Source organism: Gopherus flavomarginatus, chromosome 1 (genome assembly GCF_025201925.1).
Source record: "Gopherus flavomarginatus isolate rGopFla2 chromosome 1, rGopFla2.mat.asm, whole genome shotgun sequence".
Lineage (NCBI taxonomy): Eukaryota > Metazoa > Chordata > Testudines > Testudinidae > Gopherus > Gopherus flavomarginatus.
The window spans coordinates 339,290,437-339,309,054 of record NC_066617.1 but is presented as its reverse complement, the minus strand read 5'-3'; the positions used below and the strand labels follow the sequence as shown (position 1 = coordinate 339,309,054).

Genomic DNA, 18,618 nt, shown 5'->3' with positions numbered 1-18,618 from the left:
GAAATTAGTTTGATATCCAGTTAAGTTATTTTTGAATTGAGTCTCATTGTTGGCTCTTGTCAGTGTCAACAGTTTAAACTCTTTTTCTTAGAGCTTTCTTGGGAGGTCCATCAAAACTCTCCTGTTTCTCTTATTTATTTCCACCAAGTCATAGGCCTTTGTGTCTGCTCCCACATCCCATCTTCAGCACTATCTCACTGCCTCAGCTGTTTGCTGAGCCACCAAGCTTTCAAATAAAGAATCAGAGGCACACATGGAAACTAGTAATTGTTATTGGTGTTCTTATCCCAGCTGAATGTGGAACACTGTTGTTACTTACTTTTGTCTCTATCTCATTTAGCTATAGACTTTTGCAGTTGTTAAGAAGCTCAGCAAATCATTAATCAAACTTTTTTTCTCATGTGCACTTCTCAACCACTTTCCAGCCTGAAAACATACATTCTATAAAATACAATTTGAAAGGATAAAATATTTGTAAAATAGCACAGCAAATGACATTCAGTTTTACTTTACCCTGGAATAATTAAAAACTATGCCACAATTTTGTTTTTATGTTGTTAATCATCCCACACTTACGAGTATGTGCATAGTTTATCTTCTTTTTGAAAATTTTTCACCTTGAGTTCAGCAAGATGGTACTCTGTAGAAGATAAATGGTTGTTTAGGAACATAACTTCAAGATATCAGAATGAATCAATATCATTTACTTTTGTTGTGAGATCACTGATGTTACCACATCTGACCCTTTGGTTTGCCAGGGTTTATGGATGAATTTAAAATGCTATATGTTAGCATTAAATGTGAATTTACTGGAAAAACTGGGATTTATATAGTGGCTTGGTATAGAAATGAACTAGTTCATGAGTTGGTTTCCAGCTGAACTATGGCATTGCCTGATGTTTTAACGTCTAAACTGTTCTATATGAAATGATTTCTAAGTAAAGGATGTTTTCAATAAAAATAAAAGCAGTTGCATACTGGGAAATTAAATGAGTCAGACATTCTTTGCATTATTTAGTTTTGACTTTTAAAAAATGAACACATACTACATATACATTATTAAAAAGAGGCACACTCAAATAGTATGGACCTGAGACAGGCTGGAATGCAGGCGTACATTCTTTGATCTGAACCACAAGAAGCCTGTTCTCATCCGCTCATAGGAAATGATCCATATGGGCCCCTGATAGACACCAAAAACAGAGAAAGGATTTCTTATAAGAGGAGAGATTACAGAAACTGGACCAGCTGGTGACACCTGTATTTTGGACCTTGTCACCCTAATGAGATTTGTCCTCTCTCTTTTGAGTACAATGGTTTAATGCAATGGCCAGGTCCTCTGGGCACAGATTTACTACAGACCACTCCAGTGGTTCATGCTCTGAGAGTCAACCTGGAACAAAGATGTGAATTTATCCTTGTGTTGGCAGCAAAGGACAGGAAGGACAGTAACATGAAAGACTTCACACCATAACTAACACAAGCCTTAGATTTCTTACAGGCAGGACTGATGAGTGATTATCCTGCTGTTATTCTACGAATATATGTTCCCACGAATGCTCCACTACAGGATTTGTGGGTGCCTGTGCACTCTCAACCGAAGACTGCAAAGTAGTATTTGGGGGCCTGTGCCGGTGCAGAATGGTGCTTCGTGCTCTGAAAGAGAGTATGTAGGGAGGCACCACTCTGTTCCTTCTCAGCCACCTGCAGCTTGAGATGGATAGTTCTACTGCCTGCTGTTTTCAGCTTTCTGCTTTAACTTGTCAATGACTGTTTTATTTATTTGGTTTAGTTGTTTCTCTTTTTGCATTATTTATTTTCATAATACCTTTATTTCACTTTATTTTTTGTGGGTCAAAGAAAGGGGGCAGCTCCTCTTTTTCTCCAGGTTTTTGTGTTGGAGCATAATTGTTATGCTTAAAACCCAAGGGTTTAAGATGTGTGAGACTTGCCGCAGGTCCTTTTCCCCAGCCAAATGAAAAGTCTTTCTGGGTTTTTAGGGCAGACCCAAGAACAACAGAGAGGTTAGACTTAAGCTCATACTAATGAGTATGCCCTAGCTCCTGAGGTGTCTGCTTGGCCTCCTCCCCTGTACATCCGCCTTTATGGCACAGACACCCTTGGTCACTGTTGCTGCTTTTTCTGCAACCCCAGACAATAAAACTTCAAAAGAGAGGAAACATGCCTCCTGCAGCAGAGAAGGGAAGAAGAGAGGCAGATCATCATATAAGACCCACTCTTGGGAGACCTCTCAGCTCTGTAAGAATAAAGTAGAGTCTCCTACTGAGTCTGGTACCATAGCGTCACTACCAAGGAAGCAGTTCTGCTCAGAGGTGCCTACACAGCAGCAGCTACCACAGTGGCACCTTCTGATCCCTTATGGCACCTTGAGATACTGACAGGGCTGTCATTCATGCCCTAGTACTGTTATCTTGTAGTGCCTCTGAAAGGGGACATGCCCCTTCAGTCATCTCAGTACCACAATAGCTTCCATCTCACCACCCTAACTCTAAGTTCGGATGAAGGATATCAGAGCCCTCCAGCTTTTTCCAGGTTCCTTTCTTCAGAGAATATCATTATTTCTGATGAACCTGAATCTCCAAGTATGGGAGATCTAGCAGCTCCACCTCTACAATACAGCTACCAAAGCAGCATGTTGAGACTGGTTTAAAACTCCAGCCTTTGGTACTGATTAGAACATCAGAGGATGTTCTGATTCAGGGGAAGACTCTTCTGACTCAGGGATCGGTACAGGGATCCATCCTGGTACCATTCTAGCTTATCCTTCGTATCCCCTTTCATAAAGTTGCTCCTGGGGAACCTACCAGGCATCATAGATCCAGAGATTATGATTATCATTGGGGTCCCTTCCCTTACACACCTCCTAAGTGAGGTTACAGGGATCCATGGACCCACTTTGGCAACCAACTCCATCGGATGCCTAAGAGAAAGCACTGGTAACCACCAGTACTGTACCAATGATCGGCTCCTACAGACTATCCTATAATAAAGTGCACATTGGCACCACACAGCTTGGTACACACACTTCTCGGGTACTGGAAGATATGCAAGAGGAACAGGAGTCTCAGAGGAGATTTCTCCTCTATCTGGAAAGTCCTGTTCATTTCCAGACAAGGTTGTAATGCCACCCCCACCCTTCTAGGTAGATGAAAAGTCTAGCATTCCCCCTTCAAGTCCCACTTGAGGAGGTGCAAGAGTTCAAACATTCCCTGGTTGATATCATGAACACCAGTCCCCAAGGAAAGGTTGCCCTGCCTATCAATGAGGCACTCTATCTCCCACACATGTCCTGAGACAAACACTTGCCACAATTCCATCAACCTGTAAGTGTGTAAATCAGAAATACTACATTCCACACAAAGGAATAGGGTAATTCTTCTCCCACACAAATCCCAACTCTCTTGTGATGGAGGCTATAAATAAGAGGAACCATCAGATTCAGTCTAGGCCCTCTCCATCAGATAAGGAATCTAAATGGCTGGACTTGATGGGAAGGAAGAGCTATTCATCAGCCACTTTCCAATTCCACATTGCCAACTACCAGACCTTGATGTCAAAATATGATTTCAATGCAAACACCTGTTTTTGAAAATCTTGACTTAGATATCTGCACCCTTTATCCCATTGAGTTACTGCTGGAAGTTCTACCTCCTGCATCAGCAGAGCACATTATTTCAAACATTTCAAATTTTTATTGTTTCTAAAATAATTTGTGTTTTTTGGGCGTATTCAGATCTGGAGTTGTGGTTTGAGTCCATCTCTAGTTACACTGTATATCACCCCAGGATAGTTATCTGAGTGATGCTCCATGTCACCAGTTACTTGAAACTAAAAATGTTGCTGCTGTACTGATCAGGATAGGTGCCTAACGACTGTGGTTCTGTTAGATAGCTTTACTCAGAAGTAAAATTAGAAAAGCATGGTGGTGGTGTCTAACAAATGTATTTATCCATTTATCTTGCTCTTATTTCAGGCTGATCAACTAATGTTTGCTTTGCATTTTGTAAGAGGAATGCACCCTGAACTTTTCCAAGATAATGTAAGTACTGTAAAAAAGCAAAGGTTGGAAATATAGGCCATCATTGGAGAGATTGTGGAAAAGTACATTTTAAACAGGAGTTTTAAGGAGAAGGCAGCTGCTTAGCTTCCAGGATCAACATGGACATGTGGAAGTGTAGAGAGAATGGAAGAAAGTTCAGTGTGTTTGTTAGAGAAGGCTCTGACGGGAAAGTGATCAGAATTAGCATGCAGATCCCAACTAGGAGAGTGGTAGAAAACAACAGACAAGACGTAGGGTGATGATGAGGACGAGACGTCTGAATGTGATGTGTAAATATATGTTGACAAGGTTAAGGGATTGAAAGAAGTAAGATGGCCTCTGCAGCAGGAGAGAGAGATGAATTTTTGTCAGACGTATTCACCCACGAAAGCTTATGCTCCAATACATCTGTCTATAAGGTGCCACAGGACTCTTTTTTGCTTTTTACAGATCCAGACTAACACAGCTACACCTCTGATACTTGATTAGTTGAGTACTTGTTTGTGAGACAAATTTATTGATGGAAATCAAAGTGGAAGAGATGTTTTGTGTTTAGCTCTGAAAGTTGCATCTCTTTTGCTAGTGAGTTCTATAGTATAGGTCTTGCTATTGTCTCTGTCTCTTGTGCTCATGAGTCTTCCCTTACGGGTCAACAATTTTGTGGTTCAAGAGGAACACACCTACTATGGGAGTGGGGCATGGTTGTAGAGGAAGAAATGGTCCCTCTTAGTCTTTGTATATTGATGCTTGCTGCATCTGGTTTATATGCATTTCTATATTATTACTTTATCATGTTTACATAAATATTTTACATATTTTTCAGTTTTTGGAGCAGGAGTCCTTTATTTGGGGTCTGGAGGGAATTTTCCTCCAGGGCAGATTGGCAGAGGCCTTGGAGGTTTTTCGCCTTCCCCTGCAGCGTCGGGCATGGGTCACTTGCTGGTGGATTCTCTGCAGCTTGAGGTCTTCAAACCACAATTTGAAGACTTCAATAACTCAGGCATAGGTTAGGGGTTTGTTATAGAAGTGGATGGGTAGGGTTCTGTGGCCTGCTTTGTGCAGGGGGTCGGACTAGATGATCACATTGGTCCCTTCTGACCCTAGAATCTATGAATCTATGAATCTATTCATTTTTTGTGCAGTAGCAGTATATTTGTTATGTATATGCCTTTTATGTTTGAATGGTTAATAAATAATTTGCTTCTAATTTGCTAAGTCACTGGCTGTAAAGAATCTTGGGAGAGATGGAATGGCATCAATATTTAACTGGATGGATGGATCCATAGAACACTCTGCTGTGTAGTTGATGCTGTTGACTTTTGATTGTGTAATGTCACAGGCAAAAGCCAAGTGGATGTGTGGATTGACCTACTTCAAGTTGGAGAAATGCTATTTTCCTTAAATAAGAAAAACCTCTATTATCGTTTTTATATATATTTTAAATTATAATAAATTAACCCCTGGCCATAGAATCATAAATATCAGTGATGTAAAATACTTACACTATTAAGTTATTTGGTCTACCCCTTTTCTCCTCTACCTGAAGTAAAATTTAAAAAAATAAAAAAATTATCCAGCGTAGGCTACAGTGATCCACAGTACTGATCTTGGATGACTGTACTACTGTCTAATAGATCTCATCGTCAAGAAGTTTTATTTACCTTTTGCTTTCTTAATTTAGTCAGAGTATTCTGTTATATCACAATGTATGACAGTAAATAATCCCTCTTTCTTTGGTGATTATACCATTCACATATGGCAGAATGGTAATAGGAAGCAGATCAGATCAGGGTCTATCTAGTCTAGTACTAGCTGCTTCAGAGGAAAATGCAAGAACCCAAAAGCAGGTAGTTGTGGCAAGATTTTCAAAGGTAATTAGGTTCCTAAAGTTGTAGACAGGTGCCTAGTGGGATTTACAAAATTCCTTGACAGGTTAGGCGCATAACTCCCATTGATTTAAACACATCTTTAGGCACCTAAATACCTTTGAAAATAGGTTCCTTATTGAAGAAACTACTCACAGGAAAACTTTCAGTTGGCTTATGTACTGAAGCATGAAAACTCTTAGGAGGCTTTTTTGTTATAGATGTTGTTTTTGTTTTTTAGTCCATGCTGTTGTAATTCTTGATGATCATATTATTCATAGAAATCTCTAATGCCTGTTTGAATCCTATTAAGTTCTTGGCTTTAATGTATATCATGTTCCCTATATCTATACTTAGCTTAGTCAAGTTACGTGTGTTTAGCTTCTTTTATCTTTTCTCATAAATCCATGCCTCCAACCCCTTATTTGAGTTTTATGTCAGCAGGAGCTGGGTGACTCCTTAGACCCCTTTATTCCTATTCTAAGATCACACTCTTCTTTATCTGTAACTATTATATTGTGTGCTTTAAGATATCCCTATGCCTTGTCTAAGGTTTTTTTTTTCCTTCATAGGAATGGGATACTTTTACAGGTGTGATCATTGGAGACATGTTAAGAAAATCGGTAAGATTTATTTATTTATTTATTTATTCAGAAATAAGGAATGCATTGCTAGAATCCTAAAAGATAATTCTCAAATGTATTGTAGGTTTGTTAATTACTGTACTTATATGTATAATATGAACAGATTAGCTCTTTTATAGCAATAGAAATATTTAAAAATGTGAACATAGTAAGTAATTTTTTTAGTTTTGATAAAGGTGTATCATTTTTCCTTGTGTGACTGCAGTACTGTCCCCAAATGTAAATTTAACTATATTTAAATACAGTAAATCCACCCTCTCTAAAATAGAGAATTCTAGATTCTGACCTCGCCCTAGCACAAAATATTTTGGATGCACCTCTCTTCTTAAAAGCATCAGAGACAATCAGACATGTCCACATTGCTCTGAGACTTTGACAATCCTTCCTCCCAACCTTAGATTTTCTGTCTCTAGAGGAAACTGAGCACTCCCACCTTATCAATTACTGCCCTTGGTTTGGGAGCTACCTTTTAGAGCAGAATGAGCTGTAGAGGAAGACATTTTTTGTGCGGAGAAGAGGAATTATGCTCTTGGTTTTATACCCCTCCCTCCCAGCATGTTGGAGCCAGCCAAAAGGAATAGATTAAGGGCCAAGTGGTACTACATCTCTGAGGAAGATACCCTCTTGGGAAATACAGAAAGGAAACACTGCCATTATTGCTCACAGTCTGCAGAACAGCCTTCCAAGGGCAGCAGTGGAGGGAAAAAAAACAACTAACTGGCTTCAAGACTGAGCTTGATAAGTTCATGAAGGAGATGGTATGAAGAGACTGCCTACTAAGGCATATAGCTGATCTGTGACGGCTGGTAGCAAATATCTTCAATGGCCGGTAATGGGACACTAGATGGGGGCGGGTGCTCTGAGTTGCTACAGAGAATTCTTTCCCAGGTGTTTTGCTTCTGGCTCTTGTACCTCCTCAGGATCTTACTGATCTCCATATTTTATGTCGGGATGGAATTTTGCCCAGGTTAGATTAATAAGAGACCTTTGGGGGTAGAGAGTGGGGGCATTCACCTTTCTCTGCAGCATGGGGCACAGGGTCATTTGCAGGTTTAAACTAGGGCAGATTCTCTGTAACTTGAAGTCTTTAAATCATGTTTTGAGGATTTCAGTAACTCAGCCAGGGATTGTGGGTCTATTACAGCACTAGGTGAGCAAGGTTCTGTATCCTGCAATGTGCAGGATGTCAGACTAGATGATCATGATCGTCCTTTCTGTCCTTAAAGTCTATGAGTCTAACCTTGCTCTGTGAGGGAAAGGGATTTGGATGGTGAATAGATTTTTGAGACCTCTGTGTCATCTTCACATCAGTTGAGATTGCTCCAAAGACACCTTTGCAAGGACTGATCAGTCAACTTCAGTCCTTGGATTCAGCAAACTGGGCTTACTCACCCCTCAAGGATTCTTTAAGGATAAGTCCAACCTTCCAGACCATTTGGTCCAATCCACCTCTAAAGAAACAATGTCGAAGGTCTTTCCCAGGTTTTTATGTAAATAATTGATTGACTTGTCAAGGAATTTAGTGTCTTTTTGGACTCTCCATCTTCCCGCGGATTTCTCAGAGAAGTTCCTGGGCCTCTTCTCTGATTACCTACTGGTTGATGAAGATGGGACTCAAGATCCTACCCCATGTAGGCTGTGGGGCAAAACAGAGCATCAGATGATAAGAGACCAGTCCTTCAATGGAGCAATCACTTCCGAAGGACAGCCAAAAAAAAAAAAAAAACCCCGAAAGGGAAAAAAGGTCCCAAAGTACTCCAGATCTTCACTTCTTTCCACAAACTCTAGGTCCTCCCCCAAAACGGAGGTGGACTGCCAGGTGTAATATAAAGGCAGAAGCTCTTTTGTTGTTACTCACAATGATGGACCAAGAGAAGGGATTTTTCTTTTTGCGGGGGTAAGACCTGGCATAGCATAGGGAAACCCAGATCAGGGAATGCTTTCAATCTCTCCTTCCAATCCAAGCTATCAGTATGACTGCAGAGGGCCTGCCTCAGTCCAGAAATAGGCCTAAGGAGCAGAATTTCCCAATTTTCCGACATAGTGGGACTTGACTTCAGACAAGTGGTACAGATATTCTCTGGAATTTCAGGCTCCTCCACATCCCTTTTTTATTCCCTCTTCAGCCTCAGGAGATGATGAGAAGAAAAAAATTGTCCTGCAGAAGTTCTCCTATTTCCTGGAGATTTAGATCTTGTCCCTCAACCAAAAGTGCTCAAAGCTTTGTTCAATTATCTTCATAGTAAGAAAAAGATCTGGAGAAGTCTTCATCATGCTAAACCTTAAGAGGCTGGTCAGGTTGATGAAGAAGACAAAACTGAAGATAGCGACTGCAGCTTCTATTGTTGTTGCTATGTCTCAAGAAGATCTTTTAATGTAGGTGGAACAGGCAGAGACATATGGACAAAGTTCAGTCAACAGTAGTTTTTGTTTTTATTTATGAAAATCAACACCATCACTATGTGTTGTCCACAGGCTATTTACAAAGCTCTTGAAAATGGTAATAAAGCAGCTGAGCAGTCCAGGGATTCATCTACACATGGTATTAGATGGCACACTTATCAGAGCATCATCCCCAGGGAGTTTGTAGCTAGTGATCCACAGGACCCAATCCCATGATTTTTAATAAAGGTAAATAAGAGGTTGTTGATTATCTCTCATAGAATCATAGAAATATAGGGCTGGAAGGGATCTCAAAAGGTCATCTTGTCCAGCCCTTCTCCTACCATGTTCCCACTCAAGCAGGACCAAATGTACGTAGACCATTCCTGACCGGTATTTGGAGGTTTTTAAGAACAAGTTAGACAATGACAGGGATTCCACAACCTCCCTTGGAAGCCTATTCTAGTACTTAACTATTCTTATAGTAAGCAAGGTTTTCCTAATATCTAACCTAAATTTCCCTTGCTGCAGATTAAACTCATTACTACTTGGCCTACCTTCAGTGTACATAGAATCATAGAAGATTAGGGTTGGAAGAGACCTCTAGAAGTCATCTAGTCTAACCCCCTGCTCAAAGCAGGACCAACCCCAACTAAATCATTCCAGCCAGGGCTTTGTCAAGCCAGGTCTTAAAAACCTCCAAGGATGGAGATTCCACCACCTCCCTAGGTAACCCATTCCAGTGCTTCACCACCCTCCTAGCGAAACAGTTTTTCCTAATATGCAACTTAGAGCTCCCCCAGTGTAACTTGAGACCATGCTCCTTGTTCTGACATCTGCCACCACTGAGAACAGCCTGGCTCCATCCTCTTTGGAACCCCCCCTTCGGGTAGTTGAAGACTGCTATGAAATCCCCCCTCACTCTTTCCTTCTGCAAACTAAAAAAGCACAGTTCCTCGATCTGCTGGCAGTGTTCCTACTAATGCAATCCAACATGGAGAACAGTTAATCAACATTTTCTTGATAACTCCTCTTAACATATTTGGAGGCTGTTATCAGATCTCTACTCAGTCTTCTTTTCAGAAGACTAAACTTAGCAGTAGATCCCCGTTTATCCGGTCTAATTGGGAGCAGGGCCAGATCAGATAATCAAAATTCCAGGTAAACCAGAGAATGGGAAAATATGATGCTGCAGTGCCATCTAGTGGCCAGAGGAGAGTTCGCTCACTTTTGGCCGTAGAGTCCTGATTGTTTGGTAAATACAGAGAGACGGGTAAGGGAGGGTCAGATAAACAGGGTTGTACTGTACCCATTTTTTTTAACCTTTCTTTTTAGGTCAGATTTTTTAAACCTTTTATAATCTTTGTTCCTCTGTCCACATCTTTCCTGAAACGTGGAGTCCAAAACTGGACACAGTACTCCAGATGAGGCACCACTACTGCTGAGTAGAGTGGCATAATTACCTCCCATGTCTTACATACAACACTCCTATTACTACACCCCAGAACGATATTATCCTTTTTTACAACTGCTTCACATTTTTGGCTTTTAGTAAATATGTGATCCACTATAACCCCCAGACCCTTTTCAGCAAGACTAATGCCTAGCCAATTGTCCCTCATGTTGTAGTTGGGCATTTTATTTTTCTTCCCTACATGTAGTACTTTGCATTTGTCTTTATTGAATCTCATCATATTGATTTCAGACCAATTCTCCAATTTGTCAAGGTCATTTTGAAGTCTTATCTGTTCTCCAAAGTCCCTGCAACCTCCCCACGCTTGGTGTCCTTCACAAATTTTAGAAACATATTCCTCTCCATTATTCATGTTATTATTGAAAATCTTTAAAAGTATCAGATCCAGAACAGATATCGGATCCAGAACAGAACAGGACCCCACTAGATAGTCCTACCAGTTTGACGCGAACCATTGAGAACTATTCTATGAGTATGAGCTTTATGCCAGTTATCCCCCTACTTTATAGTATTTTCATCTATACCACATTTCCCTAGTTTGGTTATGAAAATGTCATGTGGGACTGTGTCAAAAGCCTTACTAAAATCAAGATCTATCACACTGACTGCTTCCCTCCTATCCACTAGGCTAGTATAGGATTTTCATAGGATATTCCATGAGTTGAGATAAACACAAAGAGAACCAGAGCATTTCCTACACAAGAAAGACTTAACAAAACAAAGGCACTGATGTCTGGGGTGTTATGAAACACAATATCCTTCATCCATATTTACCTGCTGCTCTTTGGTCATTTAATTTCAAACATTCTTCGTGGACAAGACTGCACAGGAGAGAGGTTTTGAGATTCCTCTTAAAAACCTGTAGCCATTCCAAAATTTGAGATTTAGAGGAAAATAAAGATAACATCCAGCTTATCAGTGAGTGGAAACAGGATGGTATGGTAGCATTCTTACTGCAAAATCTTGAATCCAAAACCCTGACCATAGATGCCAGTCTTCCAGGATGGGGATTGCACAGGGGACAACATCCTGGAACTTGGTCAATGTTGGAAGGACTCTAGAGTATCAACTTCCTAGAGATGGCCAGCATGGCTCATTGGACTTCCCGGAGCCCCTGAGAAAGGAGCACTTTCTTGTTTAATGAGACATCATGATGATCATGGAATATATAAATCAGGAATAGGGCAGAAGAAGTGCAAATCTAAATGCCAAACAATAACTTTTTTTTCTTGAGCAGAAGGTCAGCTAGCCTAATAATAGCGCTCAGTATAAAAAGGACACATAGAAGACACAAGAGGACTAGGTAAGCTTTCAGCAGATAGACAGTCCAAAAAACTAAATATCTGGTTCTAAAGCTGATATCCAGGGAGCTAGGCCATCACTAAGCATTTCTATTTGTGTTCAGTCAAAACACAAAAAAAACACAATGATTTTCTTCACCCAAGATCACTGTAAATATACAGTTTCACTAACAGCTGAATTTACTTGTTTATGCTTCCCCCTTCTACTACGAGGACACGTTTTACGGAAGATTAAAAAAAAGAGGGGGGGGGATTGCAGCTGTTGTTGCCCTAAAATCAGCCAAGAAGTCCATGGTACTTGGACCTAGTGAAGCTGTCATAAAGTGTCTCCACTCCATCTGCTATGTTATAGCCTTCTACTTCATCCTAATCCAGACTGAGAGACATATTGGCTATTTAATGGTGGATGCTAAACAAGGTAATTGATTCCTCCAAAATAATAGTGTTTCATAGCTTCATAGAAATTTTCTATCCCTTTGGCCTGTGCAAGAATTTGGACAGTGTTCTCCCATTGATGTCAAGATAGTCAAACCCAAGAAAACAAGCAATATAGCTCTTCTGGAATTGTACAGAATTACCTACTGTGAGACATCCCGCCATCATTGCTTATGACCCAACACTAAATAGCATATTGCACAAGGGCTCATCTAAATCTCTGGTAGATCATCCAGCAATAATAAATGTCCTTGTGCAGCATCTGTCCAAACCAAAAGTCCTGTCTTCTCTATCTGGGATCTGTCCAGAGGGCTAAAATCTGTCAGAACCAAATATTTCAAACTGATAGCTTCTAATTCCATGCTTCCTGGTTACAAGCACAACAGTCAGAAATGTCTCCAAAATGTGTGCTGTGAAAATGCACTGGCCCATAAAGAGAAGATTCTTTCAACTTCAGAATCATCTGTCACAAAGATAAACTTTGTTCTCCATACATTACTAGGGATTATTTTTCCTTTGGTCTGCCCAAAGTGAAGCTCATCTTCCTGGATGTGGAAAGAGACAGTAAGATGCAATTTACTTAAACATCATCTTTTATTGATTTCCTTTCACTAGAAGTGCTTGGGTCTGCAAGCTTATAAATACTTAATAGCCAGGTGGATCATGCTGTGAAGTACTGAAGCTTATATGGTTGCACAGAAACTAGTCCAAAAAGGGAGCAGAGTCCATTCAGCACACTCTGTGGTGCTATGGTGAGCAGAAAGTGTGTGAGTCACCCCAGAGGAAATATCATACATGATGTTCTGATCATCCATGAACACCTTTGTTGAGTACCACAGTCCTGACTTTCATTCCTCTTGGAAAAAAATCCTTTGGCAGCTAATTGCTCCAAATGGTGTTCTGTGATAGGCTGAGTCTTTATCTGGGTTATACTCATGCAGCTTTAGAGTCTCTTCCCCTTTAGGAGTCCTTTCCCTGTTTGGGAACTTTATTCCACCCTTTCTGGGTCCTTCTCCTGTTTAAAGGGGCATTCTATAAGGTACCTTATAAAGGTCTCGTGGGCAGCAGAGTCTTGTCAGCTGTTTTCCGCTCTGTCATTCTGTAGCAAGGGCCAGCTACTCCTGAGGCACAGCAGCTTTCTTCCTGGTTGCCGTGCCTTCCTGTGACAAACATCTTCTTTTAAAGCTTGCTTTCTCCAGTTGGAGTAGGCTCTCCAGGTGTGCCTATCTGGTAACAGTTGAGCACAGAGGAGCTTGTTAGCCTTCTCCTGATTGATATGGGGGTCATATCATTACATGGTCATGTAATGGTACTCCATTACATGGTCATCTATATGACATTCTAGAAATCTTGTTCCTGTATATTACTTGTTTTTCCATCCTTATTCTTATTCTTATTTTATTATTTATTTTATTTTATTTTAATTATTTTTTGCTGCTTTGTATACATCGGATGTCTTAGAGAAAGGTCAGGATCCAGACTAGAACATTTCTAACCAGATTGTTTCCTTTCTCAGTATGACATCTCCTGCAGTCAGCCCTACATTGAGATAAATCCTGTGGGTTCTTCTATAGTGGCCTTCTAAGGATCCATGTGTGTCATTAATATGTTTCAGTGAGGCAATAAAACATTATTTTAAAGTTTATTTTAATGTATTAATAAAGTATCTAGATTTCAGTATTTTAGAAGTACTCATCTGCTGTGAAGATGGAAAGGGGACGACTAAATCTAGTCAAGTCTGAGGTGCCTCTTGTATGTAATAACTTTATAAAATAGCAATAATAAACTTTGTTACACTATTCATAAATTTATCAATAGAACGCCATTGAAAGATTCCTGTAAAGGATGTTGCCAGTGTTTTCATATCTGTTTTCATTTTGAAACTTTAGTTATTAAACAACTTGTAGGTTTGAATTTTACAAATATATCGCTTACTTTGTTTTATAAGGATTCACAAAGAGGTATCCGTGACCAAATTCCATCTTGGATAGAACAGGAACGAACTTGGGCAGTAGCATCCCTGAAGGTATTGTCTATGTGATGATTTAAACTCAATTTGAAATGATATTGATTTATTTGGAAGTATTAATATGGAGTTGAAAATAATCTAAATATTTACCAACATGACTACAGTTTTAGTTATTTTAAACTGTATTCAAAATTAGTTAAGAACTATTTGTCTCTTCCAAAAAACACAGTCTAATATGTACCCAGTTGAAATAACCATTATGGGAAATTGTCATGGTATAATCCCCACTCTGAACCTTAGCGTCCAAAAGATGAGGTACCAGCATGAATTCCTCTAAGCTTAATTACCAGCTTAGAATCTGTAGCGCTGCCACCAACCAGGAATTCCAGTGCCTGGTACACTCTGGTCCCCACAAAACCTTGCTTGGGGACCCCCAAGACCCAGACCCTCTGGATCTCAACACAAGGAAAGTAAACCCTTTCCCCCACCGTTGCCTCTCCCAGGCTTCCCCTCCCTGGGTTACCCTGGAAGATCACTGTGTGATTCAAACTCCTTGAATCACAAAACAGAGAGGACAATTCACCTTCCTCCCTCCTTCTCTTTCCCCCTCCCAGACTCTCCCTGAGAGAGAAAGTAATCCTAACACAGAGAGAAAATTAACCTTTCTCTCCCCCTTCCCGCCTTTCTCCCCACCAGTTCCCTGGTGGATCCAGACCCAGTCCCCTGGGGTCTCACCAGAAAAAAAAAACAATCAGGTTCTTAAACAAGAAAAGCTTTTAATTAAAGAAAGAAAAAACAGTAAAAATTATCTTTGTAAATTTAAGATGGAATATGTTACAGGGTCTTTCAGCTCTAGACACTGGGAATACACTCCCAGACTAAGTATACAAGTACAAATTAAAATCCTTTCAGCAAAATACAAATTTGAACTCCTTCCAACCAAATACACATTTGAACTCCTTCCAGCCAAATACACATTTGCAAATAAAGAAAACAAACATAAGCCTAAGTCACCTTATCTACCTAGTACTTACTATTCTGGACATATTAGAGACTGTATCAGAGAAATTGGAGAGAAACCTGGTTGCACGTCTAGTCACTCTCAGAACCCAGAGAGAACAACAACCAAAAGTAACAGCACAGCACAAAAACTTCCCTCCCTCAAGATTTGAAAGTATCCTGTCCTCTGATTGGTCCTCTGGTCAGGTGACAGCCAGGCTTACTGAACTTGTTAACCCTTTACAGTCAAAGAGATATAAAGTACTTCTGTGCTATTAACTTTTCTTATCTGTTTATGACAGAAGTAGAAAAATTACTTAGCATTTTGACATACAAATTTCTAGAATACAAGACCGTATTTTCATAAATAGCCTAAAAATTAGTATCCACAATTTTACATGCATAAATTGGGTAGTATTTAGAGGCTTGTTTGAGGTCTCTAGTGGTCGAATTGGGTATCTTCATATTAATTTGAAGTCCCAACGTTTTCTTGGACTGATTTCTCTTATGACAATCTATGTTTCCCTGCTGAAAGGAGTGAAATAAAAGTAACAATCTCTGAAATACTGATCTAGGGCTACTCTCCTTCTGCATAAAGCTCACCAGCAAGAAGGGAAGGGCTGAGAGTTCATGAGGGAGAGAAATTAACTAGCTGCAGAACACTAGAACTGTGATACTTCAATGCTGGTTGTTTTTCACTTCCTCCTTTCCGTAGGGACCAAAAGCGATGGGGGCTGGGGGTTATAGGACATTTGGGTCAGAGAACAGTTGATGCATTGAGTGAAATAAATTAGCCATGTGTGATAGAAAGGACTGAGGTAGGATGGAGGAAGGAGAAGGAACAAAAACGATTTTAAAAAAAGAGAATAAAAATAATACAGAGAATATGTCAGGCTGGCTATAAGTTGTTGCTATTTTTTTTTGTTTTTACTGTTAAATGTGCATTATTTGCTTTGTAGATCTCTCTCCCAGCTCTATATCAGACACTCTGCTTTGAAGATGCAGATCTGTGGCGTACATTCTCTCAGAGCTCTACATGTGAACAAGATTTTCCATCCATTATTGCAAAGAATATTACCCTATTTCAACAGGTAATATTTTAATACTGAATTTTGAAAATACTTCTGTTATCTATGTTGAAACTCAATTTTACTTCATGCTTAAGAAATTAGACTCTGATCATGGTTTAAGAATAATTATTGACTTAAATTATGTTGTCTTCAATGGTAGCATGATTAGTTTAGCTAATTAAAATGTATTAATTTATTTTTAATGTCCATTACCATTTTACCAGGGTCTTTAATGTATGTGTTGGTGGGTTGGTACTCAAACAGAGTATCTATTTTAGGATAGGAGATTGCTCATTTAAAACATACTAGTTTCATTTTCCAGACAGGTGATACTCCCCTTTCCTTGTCACTGGACTTATTGCAGTATTTCTCAGCCTGTCAAGCTGGATATCCTTAAATTACTCCAACATTAAACATGAAACCCCCTACATTCATGCAGCTTCAAGATTGCAAGTTAAGCACTGAAAGGTCAGGAAATGCAACAGTTAAGGTTAAACATGCAACATGAACTCTGTACTTTTTTGCACAAACATTTTTATCTATCCCTCACGTTAGGAAGGCAATTCGATCCAGAGAATAGGAGTATGGAAATCACAGTCAAGAGAATTGGGTTTTAGTCCTAACTTCGTCATTGGCTCACAATGTCATCTGTCTCTTAACTGTCTAACCTTCAAGTTTTCCTCTTTGTTCAATTGAGACTTTTTCACCTGCAAAAGTTCTTTGAAGTATGATAGGAAAATCCCTGTAAGTGCTAAATATTATAATGCTACTGTCATTATTAGTTTTCAGGTGATAAAATAGGATTATATATAACTTTTTCTACAACCTCATATAGAGTTTTTTATGTATCTACAATCACATATGATCATATTATAATGTACACACGGAAGAGACAGAGTTAACATTGCATTAATTTTTACTTTGATTTTTGCTTTTCTAGACTTTTAAATGTTTAATATTTTATTTTAATATTGTATTGAAATAGAGGTTTTTTTGGATGGGAAGTTACATTTAATTTCCAAAGATTTTTAAAGTGTGAGGGGAGAGGAAATTATTCACTTCTAGCATTACAATAACAGATATAATCTGGCAAAAGTCAGATGATGCTTTATCAACATCATTAATAAAGTGTGCACTTCTAGATTTACCAGGTAGCAGCTGAACAAAGGTTTGCTAAAGTGTTTGTTAGCAGTGTATATTATTTATTTTCATACCTTCCAATGTGTCTATTCTCGTAGGTGCACAGGTATATGATAAATGCCTCCTGCCCTATAGAAGGTCCTCCCGTCCCCTTTCATTATCTCTCCCCACCCCCACTACATTGTGTTTTTAAAATATTTTTTGTAGCTTAAGTCTGAAGGTTTAATGTTTTAAAATAGCAGAGCTCAATGCTGTGAGATGCTGAGCACTGCCAATAAGGTTCTGAACTCATACTAAGGGTGACAAGTACCGAAAGTAAGCTTTCTGGTAGATGATGTTGGGGTGGACTTGTAGAGGGGAAGGAGTCAGATAGTTATGTGTGATCCTAGCATGAAAATAAGGGGCTTAGCAACTATTTTAACCTAAAGAAAGGTACACCACTTCCCAATCTATGATAACTCCTTAGACAAAGTTAGCCACTATGGAGATCACAGTCAGCTGTAACCCTCTGCAGAGAACCATACATGACACATTCCGCACCTCAGCAGTTGCTGATTCCCCAAATGTACAGAACCTACTTGGCTGCCTGTTGGGTCCCATGTTATTTGTATTGTGGTAGTGTCTGGAAGTGGAGGCTCAAATAGGTATTGGGGTCACATGTTTAATGGTAGTGTACTGACAAGCTCCCCAGGGCAAGGGCCATGTCCTTCTATTAGTTTGTATAACATTGTGGTAAATGTTATACAGACATATAGAAGGACATGGCCCTTGTCCTGGGGAGCTTGTCAGTACACTAATGTGCATGACTTCTCTGTGTGAAGTATGTTGAGAGTATTTTCAAGAGCCAATGCCATCCCTCTCACCCAGACCAGGGTACAGAAGTCCACACACAGGGAATCTTGTGTGCCTTAGAAATAGACAGGCTGCATATAACACAAATGAAAATAGAAAACAGTGGATTTTCTACTTTCTACTTTTCTACTTTCAATTCCTCTAAGTTGTCCTGCCACCAGATGTTGCTATGTGCAGTAAACAACAGAAACTGGATTAGCAGAAATGACAAAGGCCTCTCACCTCTCAAAACCCTGGTTGGGTACTTCTGACAAATTAAAGATTCTGCAATTACTGCCAGAGCACACAAATCACACAGCCTTCCCTGGGTATCTCAATGAATTCATCTGTTAAAAAACAGCCAAGTATCTAGCACAAAAAAAAAAAAAAAGAGAGAGAGAGAAAAAGAAGGGGACTTTTTAACAACAATCACCACAGAAATTAGGAA

The 18,618-nt window shown here is 39.6% G+C and overlaps 1 protein-coding gene across 3 annotated transcripts in view; it reads left to right on the top strand.

The window, feature by feature from the left end:
• DYNC2H1 (dynein cytoplasmic 2 heavy chain 1) overlaps positions 1-18,618 on the top strand; it is a 421,699-nt gene that overhangs the window by 187,246 nt on the left and 215,835 nt on the right. For 2 of the 3 annotated variants that reach the window (XM_050927645.1, XM_050927637.1), the window contains exons 71-74: positions 3,995-4,060; positions 6,498-6,548; positions 14,110-14,187; positions 16,089-16,220. In XM_050927645.1, coding sequence (XP_050783602.1) covers positions 3,995-4,060; positions 6,498-6,548; positions 14,110-14,187; positions 16,089-16,220 — 327 coding nt within the window. Of the gene's footprint in view, positions 1-3,994; positions 4,061-6,497; positions 6,549-14,109; positions 14,188-16,088; positions 16,221-18,618 lie in introns of those variants that run through there. The other variant, XR_007770188.1, reaches the window with a different exon arrangement.